General features: G+C 39.0%; 2 protein-coding genes across 3 annotated transcripts; both read left to right on the top strand.

Annotated features, from left to right (window-relative positions):
• Window positions 1-7198: 7198 nt before the first annotated feature.
• On the top strand, window positions 7199-11130 carry LOC129728877 (uncharacterized). Its single transcript, XM_055687346.1, has 5 exons — window positions 7199-7331; window positions 7401-7496; window positions 7556-7619; window positions 7684-8614; window positions 11117-11130. The coding sequence occupies exons 4-5, from the start codon at window positions 7753-7755 to the stop codon at window positions 11128-11130; spliced, it is 876 nt and encodes a 291-aa protein (XP_055543321.1). The 5' UTR covers window positions 7199-7331; window positions 7401-7496; window positions 7556-7619; window positions 7684-7752.
• On the top strand, window positions 10915-14331 carry LOC129732145 (uncharacterized). 2 transcript variants are annotated; one of them, XR_008729188.1, is made up of 5 exons: window positions 10915-11047; window positions 11117-11212; window positions 11272-11335; window positions 11400-13180; window positions 14179-14331. XR_008729188.1 is itself a non-coding variant. In XM_055692704.1 (4 exons), exon 4 carries the CDS (start codon window positions 11469-11471, stop codon window positions 12318-12320), a length of 852 nt encoding a protein of 283 aa, XP_055548679.1. In that variant the 5' UTR covers window positions 10915-11047; window positions 11117-11212; window positions 11272-11335; window positions 11400-11468; the 3' UTR covers window positions 12321-13583. The 2 variants fall into 2 exon arrangements, 1 of the variants encoding a protein (XP_055548679.1); XM_055692704.1 differs by lacking the exon at window positions 14179-14331 and having other exon boundaries at window positions 11400-13583.
• The last annotated feature ends 1276 nt before the right edge of the window (window positions 14332-15607 follow it).

The raw sequence follows: 15607 nt of genomic DNA, 5'->3' as shown, positions 1-15607 counted from the left end.
AAAGAATATCATAATTGCACTGATATTCTAGTAGCAGTACTAGTATTTGCGGTTTTAAGGACGGTAGCTTTTTTTCTATACAATTTTGAGGTTACGTTTCTTTACACTTGACGATTTGAACGTAAAAATCTCAGCTTTCACCTAAAAAAAGCGAATCCAATTGCCACTCGATAGCAGCAGTGCAAACAATCGATCAGATTTTCACACACGACATGATTTCCGAGAAAATTATCTTGCAAAATTCGGGCCAAATTCGAGCACGAAGTTTCATCTTAACATATAAGTCATTCACCCCCAAATCTTTTACACCGTGCAGGCTAAAAGTTGAACGCTAGATTAAAGGAAAAACGAATACAGTCAGGTTTTTTTACGCGGTAGATACGTACCTCGTGAAAACGCGTTAATTCAAAAATCCTCAACAGAAACTTCGTAAAAAAAACCGCAGTAAAAACGCTTAACCAACCTGACTGTATTCAACAAATAGACAGAGCAACAGAGTTATAAACATTTCAGAGCTTAATTACAATGATGATTTTTGGAATGACTCCTTACTGTTGAAAGTTTTCAAAGTTGTGTTTGTGTTGTTTTATCGACGTTAAAACTCGCTAATGAGTGAATTCAATGAATTTGAAAACCCAAACAGGTCCAAGCAAGAGATTTAAATTGGAGGAAATTATATTAGTAAATTTGTAATTGCAACTAAAAGTTAATGTGAAAATACATTCAATAGCAAACGAATAAAAACACCCAATTAATGGATTTCTCAATTGTATAACGTGTTTAAATGTAGCATGTTACAGTTTGTCTCTCCTCAACACCTCAAACCTCGAAACCTCAGGTGAATAATCCACTACCCAATAAAATCCACCAGAATTCTTACCAAAATAATCTGTCTTAGAGGGAAACAATTATCGGAAATCAATTGATCTGCCGTAGCCACAAACCAATGGTAACAAACAGAAAACCCTTTATAATTCTTTAAAAGATCAAAAGCCAAGTATAAGACTAATTAAATTGCACCTTAATGGAGAGAAGGCAGCAAACACTAAAGTTAAGCGATTGTCTTGTAGCTCTGTTCAGTGGTTCAGTCCTATCGATTATCGTGCAGCGCAGAGCAGCTTTCAGCAACAACGTGATATCTTCGTCGGCACTCTGTACTTACTCTTATGGAAAGTTTGCAGACAACTGTACTTTTTTGCGCGATAATTGAAAAATTACAGTTCATAGTTTCGTTAAGTTGCCACAGTTCATCGGTATCCTTGCCCACCTCCATATTTTGGCCCACCCGGGAACATTTCATGCATTTTATCTGATAAATTCAATAAATATTGGAATAAAATGCTTAGGAATCATACTAAACTATAATTTACGGCAAAACACTGGCTCTTGGTAGCATTATTTAGGAATTAGTTTACCCATATTCAAATCATACCTGAGTTAACCCAAAGTCAAGAGGAAGTGGTAATATCAACCGCAATTTCTGAAAGCTATTGCAACAAATATAATTGATTTCGAAACAATTCATTGTTGTAGTAGCATCAATAAAATACCATAGAAATAGTTTTTTCACTCTAACAAGTTGAAAAAAGTTAAAATACCTAGTAGTTTAAGGCATGGCATGTTTGTCTCTGACTTAAGCGATCATATTTCGGCCATGTCAAGTTTTGACAGCTCTTTGTTCACCATTCGGCCGTCGCGTGCTGAACGAAGAAACTACTTGTAGCAATTTACAGGTAAATATTTCTTAATTTACTATAAATAAATTTCGCGAAGAGGTTGTATTCTTCGGGAGATATCGACTCAACAGATTTCGAAATCCTTTTTTTTTTTTTTGTATAGCTTCCAATCGATATATCGTGTCAGGTCATATGGAACATCAACTGTTGAATTATTAGCAATCAAAAATAGAATAGGCAAATCATCGCTCGTTAGCAGAGCCGGCGCACAGTGTGCCCAAATCGAGAAACGATTTGGACGCGGTATTCAGCAAACAGTTTTGTAATAAAATTCTATTCGTCTATCAAGTCACGTTCAAAAGTTAGCTGTGGCGTCCTCTATATGGTGAAAATTGTAGCTAGTTGCATTGAAGCATTTTAAGGACAACAGTAAACGAAACAAGTTTCTAGAAGATACTGATAACATTGGACTTCAAAATTTCCTACCTCCGTTCGTTTCTAGATTTAGCCCCATTGGGGTGTCTGTTTGTTGGGCATATAAACGGAAACGTAGTGTACGCGTCGGCCTTTGTGCTATAAAGAGCGCACAAACGCATGTAAAAATCAGTAACTTCAGTTGGCCACACATGCAAAACTACAAATAACCCAGTGTAGTTTTGTGTTTTTCTGTTAGTTAGAAAGGTACTCTATCGGATGGCTTCATAGAAGCTTGGATTCGTTTGCGCCTTTTCGAGTTTCAATTTTAATTAAAAAAAAGGCTTTAAAAACACTTTTTTCCAGTTTTAATTCATCAATACTGTATATAATAACCAATATATCACTAGAAATTCTTCATCTTGATTTACCGCGTCACTCTCAATTTTATACAGTCATATTTTAAGCCTTAGTATTGAACATATGAATGAAAAACTGCTTTTAAAAAGCCTGTTTAGAAAACGTCTTATAGCTCTGAAATCTCAATTTCTAGAGTTTTGAGGTATTAAGAAAACAATTTTGCAATATAATTTTACACAACTTTGCAGAAGAAACTATTCGTCTAGCAAGTCACATTCAAAAGTTAGGTATGGCGCACTCTATACGGCGAAATTTGTAACTAATTCCATTAAAGCATATGAAGATCAGTAGTAAACGAAGCAACTTTATGGAAGATATGGATAACATAGGACTTAAAAAATAGTTTTCCTCGATTTGGACACACTGTGCGGCGGTTGACGTGGGTAGTATGGGTAGCAGTACCCACACGAATATTATCTCTGTGTGTACTTACTCGAGATTATCGGAAAAAAAACCAGAAATCGTAAATCTGACATCTCTAATCACAAGTGATGTATGTGGATGAACGCGAAGAGTAATACCCACTCAGAAAGAAACTTTTACAGTCTTATCGAGCGATACTAAATGCAATTGCTTGCAATCCAATATCTTTACCGACTAAAGGATGGAATAATTGAAACTTCCTCGGTGTTCATACTCAAATCACTGACCACGCCGTCAATCTCCACTACGACGAGCTTAATGTGATCTTTGTTGCGAGCTTCATATTATCTTTGCTGCACAACTTTACATGACGCGTAATAACAACGCTAATAACGAGTGAACTGACTAGAATAGCTTTATTGTGTGTTTCTTCTGGTCATTTTAACATAAAATAATGGGATACGATCGCTGGCTGAGGAACTGCGGCAAACTACAGGGGATAGTCAAAATAAATAAAATAGGCGAAATTTTGATGAAATTTGAAATGCTGTAGCTTTGCCAAATATTACTCGATTTTTATAATTCGAACACCATTCAACGCAGTCTGTATTCAGAAATATGTCTTTTGGATGATTTCTGATGAAAAATCCTGAAGATAGAGGTGTCGCACGCTATAGTTTAATGCAAAAATGTAAATGTCCCTGTCAACACCGCTGGGCTTACCTCGAGAGATGACGTCGGTCTAATGAGTTGGGTAGCTGGAATGGGTAGGCGATTTTGGGTAGCCTGTCAGAAGTGACAGTAAACGGCAGAGAAGAATCAGAAGAATAAAAATAAGAGTAGTGATGGGAAATATCGCCCAAAACGGACATCGATAACAAACGATAATTCCGGGGCTTTTATCGATATTATCGATAAGTATCGATAATTTGACAGCTAACTTTTGCGGTAAAAGCATGTTTTTTCAGATGATGATGAAAAAAAACTATTTCAGATGGTGATGAAAAAAAAACTATGACAGATTATTGAGTTGGATAAATTTCCCATGGAAGATTATCATGTTAGCTTCCTCACAAAAAAAATATTACGTCCTTGCGTGCAGCCTTCCGGCAGTTAACCGGAACATTCGTCATGGCGGACGAAAACATGCGTGTAGCCATGTTTTTAAGCTCTTTCTTCGTTTTTTTATTAATTCCTCCTCCATTTTCGCGACAAAATTGTTGGAATAGATCTTGCGCTTCAAGTTTGTCCAGAAATTCTCGATGGGAAGCAGGTGGGGAACATTGGGCGGATTCGCCGACTTCGGTACCACATCGATATTCAGCCGCTCCATCTCCTACAACGATCGCTTCGAGTAGTTGTCCGACGTCAAATCTGGCCAGAACACCGTGTCTCCGCGCTTATGGTATTTCTTGATGAACGACGCAACTTCTGGCAGGCACTTCGTACTATAAATTTCCCCGTTCACGGCCAGCCCAGAGCGAAAGAAGAGCAGCCACAGCCGCACCTTCTTGGGGAACTTGGTCTGTGAAATAAACTTTACCTCGGTGCTCACTTCCCTCGTGGGGGAGGTAAAATACGAAGAGCCCTGCTAGTCGTTGCCATCCAGGGTGAGATAGGTCTAATCGTCCAATACCAGTGTCGCGTCGCGATTCGCCGGGAAAATCGACTTGACCATCTTATTCAACCGCTGTCGCTGCGTCATTGCCTGCAGCTCCGAGACCAGTGGACGGGACTGCCGCTTCCTGCATGTATGTCCATGTTCTCCAGATGCATTTTCACTGTTTTAGAGCATGCACCAACCTCTCGGCCAAGTGCACGCAGCGATTTAGCCACTTTTCCCTCGGTCTTCCTCTTCAGCATCCTTTGAAGCTTCTTGTCGCTCAGGGTCGTTGGCCGTCCGGAACCGGACTTTCTTTCGATGCTCTGATCGTTGTCCAATAGTGTCAAGATGTTGTAGATGCCAGAACCGGCATACCCGGCGTCCACAAAGTGCCGCACGATGTTCGTTTTTGACGCGGCGGGGTACTGTTTTTTGAACGCGCACACTTCTGAACGGAGTAGCTTCACTTTTTTCGTCATCACAGTTAGAGTTTGACTGATAGAGCTGTCAATTTTTTTTTGCTAACTCATGGGTTACTATGATTGATGATGCATGAGTAGTTTCGATTGAAGGTAAACCCATGAAAAATCGGCAATTTTTGTCCATTTTTTTTACCGCAAACGTTATTCGACAAATGCAATTTTACTATATAAATTTGTTAAAAACAGAGACAGAGATGGCCCAAACAGAATGGATACGTTTGCGTTGCGCTGACGTCAATGTGACAGTAAATGTATGGGCTAACTGTCAAATTGCCGCAAACGCAGCCGCAATGTATCCATTGTGTTAAGACCTTGAATGACAAATCTTACGATACTGCGAATGAAAATTCAAACAACCGGACGAGTTAAACAGTTTGTTTTGGAAAGTCTTCGGGTTTTACGCCGGGAGTGCTTTCTACGTAGTAGTTTCAAGCCGAAGTTCATTTTGAAGGTTGTATAATATGGGAAATAATTGAAGCAGGCAAAGTTCGGTCAATTTTTAAATGGCCAAAACTTCTGACATTCTGTTTCACTTAGGTTTATATGTTGTCAATAAATCAGAATTTATTTCGGGTTCATTGGTAGCCCACGATTGAAAATTTGCCAAGGAATCATCGAGGTATGAATTTGTTAAGTATGGGTGTTGATTTTGGCGGTTTTTTCCCTGTTGGGTACTAATTTTCTTATTAAACCGAGCAACTTTGCAATCTTGCGTTTGAAAAGTTATCTGGATTAACATTTAAAAAGATCAAATTATTTTCACGCGGATTTTCTCTAAAAGGTTATTTATGCAGATTTTCAAGTTAACGTGGTTTTTTACGCGAATTTTTGAATCAAAGCGGTTTATCAAGCGGATTTCTGTATTAACATGTTTTTTTCACGAGGCCTGTATCCCTGTATCCCCCGCGTAAGAAAACCTAACTGTATTTGAACCTTTTTCTTATGAATCAATATATCTTAGTGAAAATTATCTGAACTTTCCTTCGAAAATATAAAAATATGAGTTAAAGATCTTACTCTGAAAAACATATAATTTTGAAAACAAAAAATGATTTTAGAAAATATCGGTGATCTCAGATTTTTTAAATAGAGTATTTTAGATAGACAATTTAGTTGCCTAAAACGTTCTATGCGTTGCAAAAATGTACACTTTGACACACACTCTTGAAATCCGAAACATATTTTGTGCGGGTTGGTCACACCAAGTTCCCAAGTAATACTAATATAATACTGTTCTCCAGCGAAATGAAACCGGTCATCAAAATTGATTCATTTTTCGTTAAAGTTCTGGCCATTTAAAATTCGAGAGAATTCTCGCGTAATTTTTCAAATAGACCTATCTAACATTGAGAGACTCTCTTTGTTTACTTCCTCTTTGATCAATAATTATGTTATATTTTCCATATTTCATAACACTCAATGCATAGTAAGCAAGCCAGTATTACAATCTCTCGATTAAGGGGAAGAAAGCTTGGGAAATATTTATAATGACGACGTAATTAACGAAACAACGTGAGAGAGGAGAGAATCTGTCATTGTTACTTAGGTCCTTTTGAAAAATTACGCGAAATTTTATTTATCTCAATTATTTTGTCTACCCCCTGTATAAACCAGGATACTTTTTTGGCGCAACAATTTCGTTGATTTGGATTTTTAGTGGAACTAAAAATTGTTTGTTGGGTAACAGATACTTTAAACCTAAACAGTTCCAAGTTAAACTAAACAATTACCAGATAATTACCAATAGACTGTCGCTATACATGTCCATCATATTATAAGACTTGGCAAGCCAAAGAAAATGCATTTTATTACAATTTCGTATCATTGCTATTTGCTTTTCATGGGTTGGTGCAAAAAGTTTGGATATTTTTTTAAAGCTCTCCAGTACTAAGTTGTCGAATTCATCTGTTCTTAGGAAACTAAAAACTATAAATACCTTTTTAGTTACCATTATTTCTCAGAAACCCAGTGACACCCGGGGCGAACCTTTACACCACCCCCAACAATGCTAAATCTTGTCGAATAACAGCACCCAACAAATACCTAGCGGCAAAAGCAACTCCTGGGGTAGGGTAGGTGAGGTCTCCTTCTTTTGGGTCTCCTCCAGTAACCAGCCGCACTGACTTGTGCTCACCCTTATAATATCGATAATTATCGTTAACGTCAAAAAATTAACGATAATATCGATGACCAGCATTAATCGATATTACCGATAAGTATCGATAAGTTTCCCATCACTAAATAAGAGATAAAATTGAACGTGAATTATAAAACCAATTTATTGCAGTGAAATTTATTAAAATTTTTAGTTATAAAGCTAGTTTCTTAATGCAAAAAGTGAATTCGTACGTTGGAACAACTTATCTAGTTACTGTAAGTAAACCTAACAGAAAACCTCAAACGAATTACGGAAAAAACATATTATTATATTTGTTTACACAGGCAAGTTGGTTTAAACGAATGATACGGCATAATCAATGAAGTTCCTGGAAGATTGAACATTTAAATAAAATTGGAGTAAGCTACAGTTAAAAAGGCGTGAGTAAGAAATTAATTTAAGCAATGCTATGAAATTTATATGGAAACTATACATTTAGGCGAGGAAAAGCGAAAAGATGGAAGAGTAGGTGTGAGCACGAGGGTAGAAAAAGAAACTACTTTGTAAGCAAATGAAAAACTAAAGCAAAATATGTTGAAAACTAATAATCAATTAAATATTTTCTAGTTTGTGCTGATCATACAAATAGACTGCTTCAAAATTACTTTCTGAATCCGCAACAGACTCAAAAAAGTAATGAGTCAGACGGATCGAATCTCAAATCACTCTAATCAGGAGGAGCTGGATCTTACGCTTACGCCCTGTGCGGCTTGTAAAACTACCTCAACGGAGAATGAGCCAATGGTAGGATGCGATTCGTGTGATAACTGGTTTCACTATCGATGTGTGAATGTGACGGAAGCCGTAAAAAAAGAAAAACGGTGGTTTTGCAAGGAGACCGCTCGCCAAGAGGCGGCCAAAAAGTATCAGAAAAAAACAGATACCAAGAAAAAGAAGTCAGAAACGGTGCCCACACTGGAACAGAAGTTAAAGTATATGGAAGAGGAGCATAAGAAGAGGTTGGAGGAATGGGACATGGAGAGGATCCTGGAGGAAAGGGAAAAGCAGTTTAAATTGGAGCTGAAGGAAAAACAGATGCAGCAGGAACAGGAATTAAAAGAGCAGGAATTGGATCGAGAGAAAAAGATGCTGAGTCGTGCTCTAGCGGACAAAGTAAATTACCTCCGGCGAATGAAGTGTATTCGTGACGAGTATGAAGAGGAAGTAAATATCATGGATGAGAATGCCCGAGGGCTAGGATTGTATTTTCCGGTATCAGTCTCCAATGTGAATGCCGGAAAGCCACCAATTACTGAATCGTTGAAACGAAACCAAAAACCGAAGAAGCTGAATAAACAGGAGGTCGCGTCTGCAAGTGGAATTGCTGGAGCCGATTTCGTGGACCATCAAGCGGATCAAAACGTGGATGGATCATCGTCTAGTATCCCGAAGAAGAATCGTGAACAAGTTGACAGCCAGATTCAAAACGGGCTGGGGCAGCAGCATGCTGATCCACCAAGATGCAGCTTGCAGCTAGAAGCGTTTTTGACGCGGCGGGGTACTGTTTTTTGAACGCGCACACTTCTGAACGGAGTAGCTTCACTTTTTTCGTCATCACAGTTAGAGTTTGACTGATAGAGCTGTCAATTTTTTTTTGCTAACTCATGGGTTACTATGATTGATGATGCATGAGTAGTTTCGATTGAAGGTAAACCCATGAAAAATCGGCAATTTTTGTCCATTTTTTTTACCGCAAACGTTATTCGACAAATGCAATTTTACTATATAAATTTGTTAAAAACAGAGACAGAGATGGCCCAAACAGAATGGATACGTTTGCGTTGCGCTGACGTCAATGTGACAGTAAATGTATGGGCTAACTGTCAAATTGCCGCAAACGCAGCCGCAATGTATCCATTGTGTTAAGACCTTGAATGACAAATCTTACGATACTGCGAATGAAAATTCAAACAACCGGACGAGTTAAACAGTTTGTTTTGGAAAGTCTTCGGGTTTTACGCCGGGAGTGCTTTCTACGTAGTAGTTTCAAGCCGAAGTTCATTTTGAAGGTTGTATAATATGGGAAATAATTGAAGCAGGCAAAGTTCGGTCAATTTTTAAATGGCCAAAACTTCTGACATTCTGTTTCACTTAGGTTTATATGTTGTCAATAAATCAGAATTTATTTCGGGTTCATTGGTAGCCCACGATTGAAAATTTGCCAAGGAATCATCGAGGTATGAATTTGTTAAGTATGGGTGTTGATTTTGGCGGTTTTTTCCCTGTTGGGTACTAATTTTCTTATTAAACCGAGCAACTTTGCAATCTTGCGTTTGAAAAGTTATCTGGATTAACATTTAAAAAGATCAAATTATTTTCACGCGGATTTTCTCTAAAAGGTTATTTATGCAGATTTTCAAGTTAACGTGGTTTTTTACGCGAATTTTTGAATCAAAGCGGTTTATCAAGCGGATTTCTGTATTAACATGTTTTTTTCACGAGGCCTGTATCCCTGTATCCCCCGCGTAAGAAAACCTAACTGTATTTGAACCTTTTTCTTATGAATCAATATATCTTAGTGAAAATTATCTGAACTTTCCTTCGAAAATATAAAAATATGAGTTAAAGATCTTACTCTGAAAAACATATAATTTTGAAAACAAAAAATGATTTTAGAAAATATCGGTGATCTCAGGTTTTTTAAATAGAGTATTTTAGATAGACAATTTAGTTGCCTAAAACGTTCTATGCGTTGCAAAAATGTACACTTTGACACACACTCTTGAAATCCGAAACATATTTTGTGCGGGTTGGTCACACCAAGTTCCCAAGTAATACTAATATAATACTGTTCTCCAGCGAAATGAAACCGGTCATCAAAATTGATTCATTTTTCGTTAAAGTTCTGGCCATTTAAAATTCGAGAGAATTCTCGCGTAATTTTTCAAATAGACCTATCTAACATTGAGAGACTCTCTTTGTTTACTTCCTCTTTGATCAATAATTATGTTATATTTTCCATATTTCATAACACTCAATCCATAGTAAGCAAGCCAGTATTACAATCTCTCGATTAAGGGGAAGAAAGCTTGGGAAATATTTATAATGACGACGTAATTAACGAAACAACGTGAGAGAGGAGAGAATCTGTCATTGTTACTTAGGTCCTTTTGAAAAATTACGCGAAATTTTATTTATCTCAATTATTTTGTCTACCCCCTGTATAAACCAGGATACTTTTTTGGCGCAACAATTTCGTTGATTTGGATTTTTAGTGGAACTAAAAATTGTTTGTTGGGTAACAGATACTTTAAACCTAAACAGTTCCAAGTTAAACTAAACAATTACCAGATAATTACCAATAGACTGTCGCTATACATGTCCATCATATTATAAGACTTGGCAAGCCAAAGAAAATGCATTTTATTACAATTTCGTATCATTGCTATTTGCTTTTCATGGGTTGGTGCAAAAAGTTTGGATATTTTTTTAAAGCTCTCCAGTACTAAGTTGTCGAATTCATCTGTTCTTAGGAAACTAAAAACTATAAATACCTTTTTAGTTACCATTATTTCTCAGAAACCCAGTGACACCCGGGGCGAACCTTTACACCACCCCCAACAATGCTAAATCTTGTCGAATAACAGCACCCAACAAATACCTAGCGGCAAAAGCAACTCCTGGGGTAGGGTAGGTGAGGTCTCCTTCTTTTGGGTCTCCTCCAGTAACCAGCCGCACTGACTTGTGCTCACCCTTATAATATCGATAATTATCGTTAACGTCAAAAAATTAACGATAATATCGATGACCAGCATTAATCGATATTACCGATAAGTATCGATAAGTTTCCCATCACTAAATAAGAGATAAAATTGAACGTGAATTATAAAACCAATTTATTGCAGTGAAATTTATTAAAATTTTTAGTTATAAAGCTAGTTTCTCAATGCAAAAAGTGAATTTGTACGTTGGAACAACTTATCTAGTTACTGTAAGTAAACCTAACAGAAAACCTCAAACGAATTACGGAAAAAACATATTATTATATTTGTTTACACAGGCAAGTTGGTTTAAACGAATGATACGGCATAATCAATGAAGTTCCTGGAAGATTGAACATTTAAATAAAATTGGAGTAAGCTACAGTTAAAAAGGCGTGAGTAAGAAATTAATTTAAGCAATGCTATGAAATTTATATGGAAACTATACATTTAGGCGAGGAAAAGCGAAAAGATGGAAGAGTAGGTGTGAGCACGAGGGTAGAAAAAGAAACTACTTTGTAAGCAAATGAAAAACTAAAGCAAAATATGTTGAAAACTAATAATCAATTAAATATTTTCTAGTTTGTGCTGATCATACAAATAGACTGCTTCAAAATTACTTTCTGAATCCGCAACAGACTCAAAAAAGTAATGAGTCAGACGGATCGAATCTCAAATCACTCTAATCAGGAGGAGCTGGATCTTACGCTTACGCCCTGTGCGGCTTGTAAAACTACCTCAACGGAGAATGAGCCAATGGTAGGATGCGATTCGTGTGATAACTGGTTTCACTATCGATGTGTGAATGTGACGGAAGCCGTAAAAAAAGAAAAACGGTGGTTTTGCAAGGAGACCGCTCGCCAAGAGGCGGCCAAAAAGTATCAGAAAAAAACAGATACCAAGAAAAAGAAGTCAGAAACGGTGCCCACACTGGAACAGAAGTTAAAGTATATGGAAGAGGAGCATAAGAAGAGGTTGGAGGAATGGGACATGGAGAGGATCCTGGAGGAAAGGGAAAAGCAGTTTAAATTGGAGCTGAAGGAAAAACAGATGCAGCAGGAACAGGAATTAAAAGAGCAGGAATTGGATCGAGAGAAAAAGATGCTGAGTCGTGCTCTAGCGGACAAAGTAAATTACCTCCGGCGAATGAAGTGTATTCGTGACGAGTATGAAGAGGAAGTAAATATCATGGATGAGAATGCCCGAGGGCTAGGATTGTATTTTCCGGTATCAGTCTCCAATGTGAATGCCGGAAAGCCACCAATTACTGAATCGTTGAAACGAAACCAAAAACCGAAGAAGCTGAATAAACAGGAGGTCGCGTCTGCAAGTGGAATTGCTGGAGCCGATTTCGTGGACCATCAAGCGGATCAAAACGTGGATGGATCATCGTCTAGTATCCCGAAGAAGAATCGTGAACAAGTTGACAGCCAGATTCAAAACGGGCTGGGGCAGCAGCATGCTGATCCACCAAGATGCAGCTTGCAGCTAGAAGCGGTGTGACCAAAAAACTGCCAGTTTTCACCGGAAAGCCGGAAGATTGGCCACTTTTTTACGGGACGTACCAAGCATCGAACGAGGCATGCGGGTTTACTGATGTAGAAAACTTGGTAAGGCTTCAAGAAAGTCTGAAAGGTCCCGCCTTGGAAAGTGTCCGAGGTCAGCTGATACTCCCGAAATCCGTTCCAAAAGCAATCGAAAAACCTCGCCAACTATAAGGTCGTCCTGAACTTATTCTTCAAAGCCATTGAAATCGCATCAAGAAGATCGAATCACCGAAGCCGGACAAACTGGCAACGTTCATCCCATTCGGAAATGCCATAGAACAGCTTTGTGAGCATTTGGAGGCGGCAGATTTGCAGCAACACCTGGTCAACCCAATATTGATCCAAGATTTGGTGGATAAAGTCCCAGCCGGCGACAAACGCGAATGGGTCCGCTTTAAAAGGATCAAGGGAAAGGTGACGTTGAGGACGTTCACTGATTTCGTTGCACAGATCGTCGATGAAGCGTTCGAAGCAAATGTAGGATTGGAACCGAAATACGAGCCGAGCCCTTCAAGCAACCGTGGCAATTTCGGATGCGGCAATGGCGGAAGTAAAAACGTATATAAGGAGAAGCCGGTGTTAAACCATGAAGTATTGAACAGTAAGCCAAGCAGTTCCTCCGAGAAGGCGAAGTCGAAACCATGCAAAGCATGTCGCCGAACAGATCACCGTTTGAGATTCTGTGAAGATTCGTAACCAAGTGGAAGTTGTGCAGCATTTGCCTAAACGATCACGGCAACGCAACCTGTAAATTCAAAATTCGCTGCAACATCGGCGAGTGTCGAGAACAACATAATCCGTTACTCCATCCAGCGTGTAAGTATGAGTTGCCTCACACTGCCCAACTGACTCACCCTTACGTTCTCAGGGTCGTAGCGTGTTCGGGGGGGGGACTCAGTACTATTGCAATAGAAACCGATCTCAATCAGGCAAAGCGGACCAACGAAAGACTAGCGGAAAAAGGATTGGCTCTAATTTTAATGTAAAGATTTGGATTCATTTTACTTCTTTATTCCGAATTTAACGTTCATGTTGCGGTACCGATCACGACGACGCGTTGGGGCCCATCGATGACATGCAGGAGGGAGGGAGAGAGGGTACGTACCTCGACCGCCTAACGGTCAACCAGTGTGGTTTTGATGACCCCACGTTTCACTGATACCACGCCATTTCCTTCTGGGGACGTTGCGGGCTTCGCTGTCTTGTCCTACTGGCTCGATTCCACGACGTATCCCTGGTCCGGATTCCTTAGCACCGAGCGGGGTTAAGGGCGGCTTCCCCCAGGGTGTATGAGCTGTCCCGTCCCGAAAGTGTCCAAGGTCTGCCGCGCTCCACGAGGCGATCTGGTTCACTCGAACACAGCTGGCGCTATTGTCTTCCACTGCAGATAAAGCGCAACTTTCTTCTCCTGGCTATCACTTTTAGTACCACTTTTAATTTTCGCCTTCAAATTTCACGTACGTGTTTTCGCTCTGACGGGTTAAGCTCTAATGATCTAATCCAACGTCTGTCACCTACTATCGACCTTCTCCCAATCTTCGATCTCCCTCTCTCTTTTTCCTTTACTCGGATGCAGCGATCTTGATGACATATTTTCTTGCTTCATCCGGCAACTGGGTGGCGTTGTGTCAGGGTTGTTTTTAGTTAGCGGTTTTTATCGGTTTAGATACTTTTAGTGCGGACTATTTTGCCGTCTTTTGCCGTTGCGGTTTTTCCGGTACATATTTGTTTTTATTTTTTTTATTTTTGTAAACGCCTGCAAATTGTGGCCGCTTTCTGGGATATCTAATGGTCTCTTGGGAACCACGTCTAAGGCCCCAACGTCTGGTCTGCACGTTCCGAGGTGGGCTCCAAAGGCCTCATTTGTTCCCAGATTGTCAACCGGCGGGGAATCCACGGACTTGCAGACGTCAACAATACATTTTTTTTCGCAAATTATCGACGCCTAATTAACGGGTAAGTTTATTTGTTTAGGTTAGTAAGTTTAGTAAGGCTTAAATCTATGTTAAACAAAAAATACAATATTTAGAAAACAAAATAATTTAACAGCTAAGTACAATAATAATGAGCCAACCACAAACAAAACAAATATTTACAACTTACATACTACAAACTAAACAAATCCTTAATTGGGCCGATCGACTTGAAAGCGATCGGTAACAATCTTCCCCGAGTCGGGGTAGAAAAATTATGCATATAATTTTTCGTCTTTGTCTCAACAATCTTTGCATATATGCTCCTTTCTGACTAGTTACCGTTGCACGACTGGATCTTATTTAACCTTTATTATCTGTTGCTCACTCCATAACCTCTTTCGTGTATTGTTTTGCCCCCGTTTGTTATATTTCCACTTCTTCTCAGTTTTCCCCGAACTACTTCTTCTTACCATTCTTTGTGGCTTCCTATTTTCCATGGGAAACCATTCTAACTCACTCCCATTATATTTTCATACTTCTTTGTTCTATTCAAAGAAAAACCTAAATTTTCCTAACTCTCCATTCATTCTTATCCTTTCATGCATCTCATTCAACTGACTAGTCTTCTATTTTCATACATTCCCCCCATGTCATTCATAATTATTCATTCATTCTAATTCTACTTATTCTAACCTCTGTGACTATAGCAATTCTTATCACCAGAAGTGTATTCTCCTACCCACAAGGCTTTTTCTTTCCGCCTTGCTCTTTTTCTGGGTTAATGAAGTTACCTAGTTGCCGGGTTAATCATTTTCGGGGTCATAAGGCTTCACCGTTGACGTTCGTCAACTCCGCGCTATTTTCAGGATTGCCTTCTTCTATCGGAAGTCCTGCTACTGACCTTCATCGTCGATAAGACTCTGGTCTCCAGCGAAAATGTTTATTTCTAGCAACCTAGGTCACCCATTAGCTCCAGACATGAATTCTAGTTTATCGTCCTCGAAAATACCTAACATCAACCGATTCGAACCCTAATTTCGAATGGTGAGTAGTTATAAATTCTACTGACGTGCCCCTCCACTTTCGAAATTCATAACGAGATGCGAGCCGCTTTTCCTAGCGGTGACACTGCAGTTGTCAATTCGGATCTCGTCTTTTGACAGGAAATTCATCGTGGTTCACATTTCGTGAGACAACAACGAGTGCACAGTTTTCTCTAATTTCATTTTACTATTTGGAAATCTTCCCAAACGGAGCGGTGGACTAAATCTAACGAGGATTAAAATGGAGCGGATCGAACTCGTGGTATCGAGAGGGAACAACTGGT

Source organism: Wyeomyia smithii, chromosome 3 (genome assembly GCF_029784165.1).
Source record: "Wyeomyia smithii strain HCP4-BCI-WySm-NY-G18 chromosome 3, ASM2978416v1, whole genome shotgun sequence".
NCBI lineage: Eukaryota > Metazoa > Arthropoda > Insecta > Diptera > Culicidae > Wyeomyia > Wyeomyia smithii.
The sequence above is the reverse complement of the archived record's forward strand: the minus strand, read 5'-3'. Positions and strand labels throughout refer to the sequence as shown.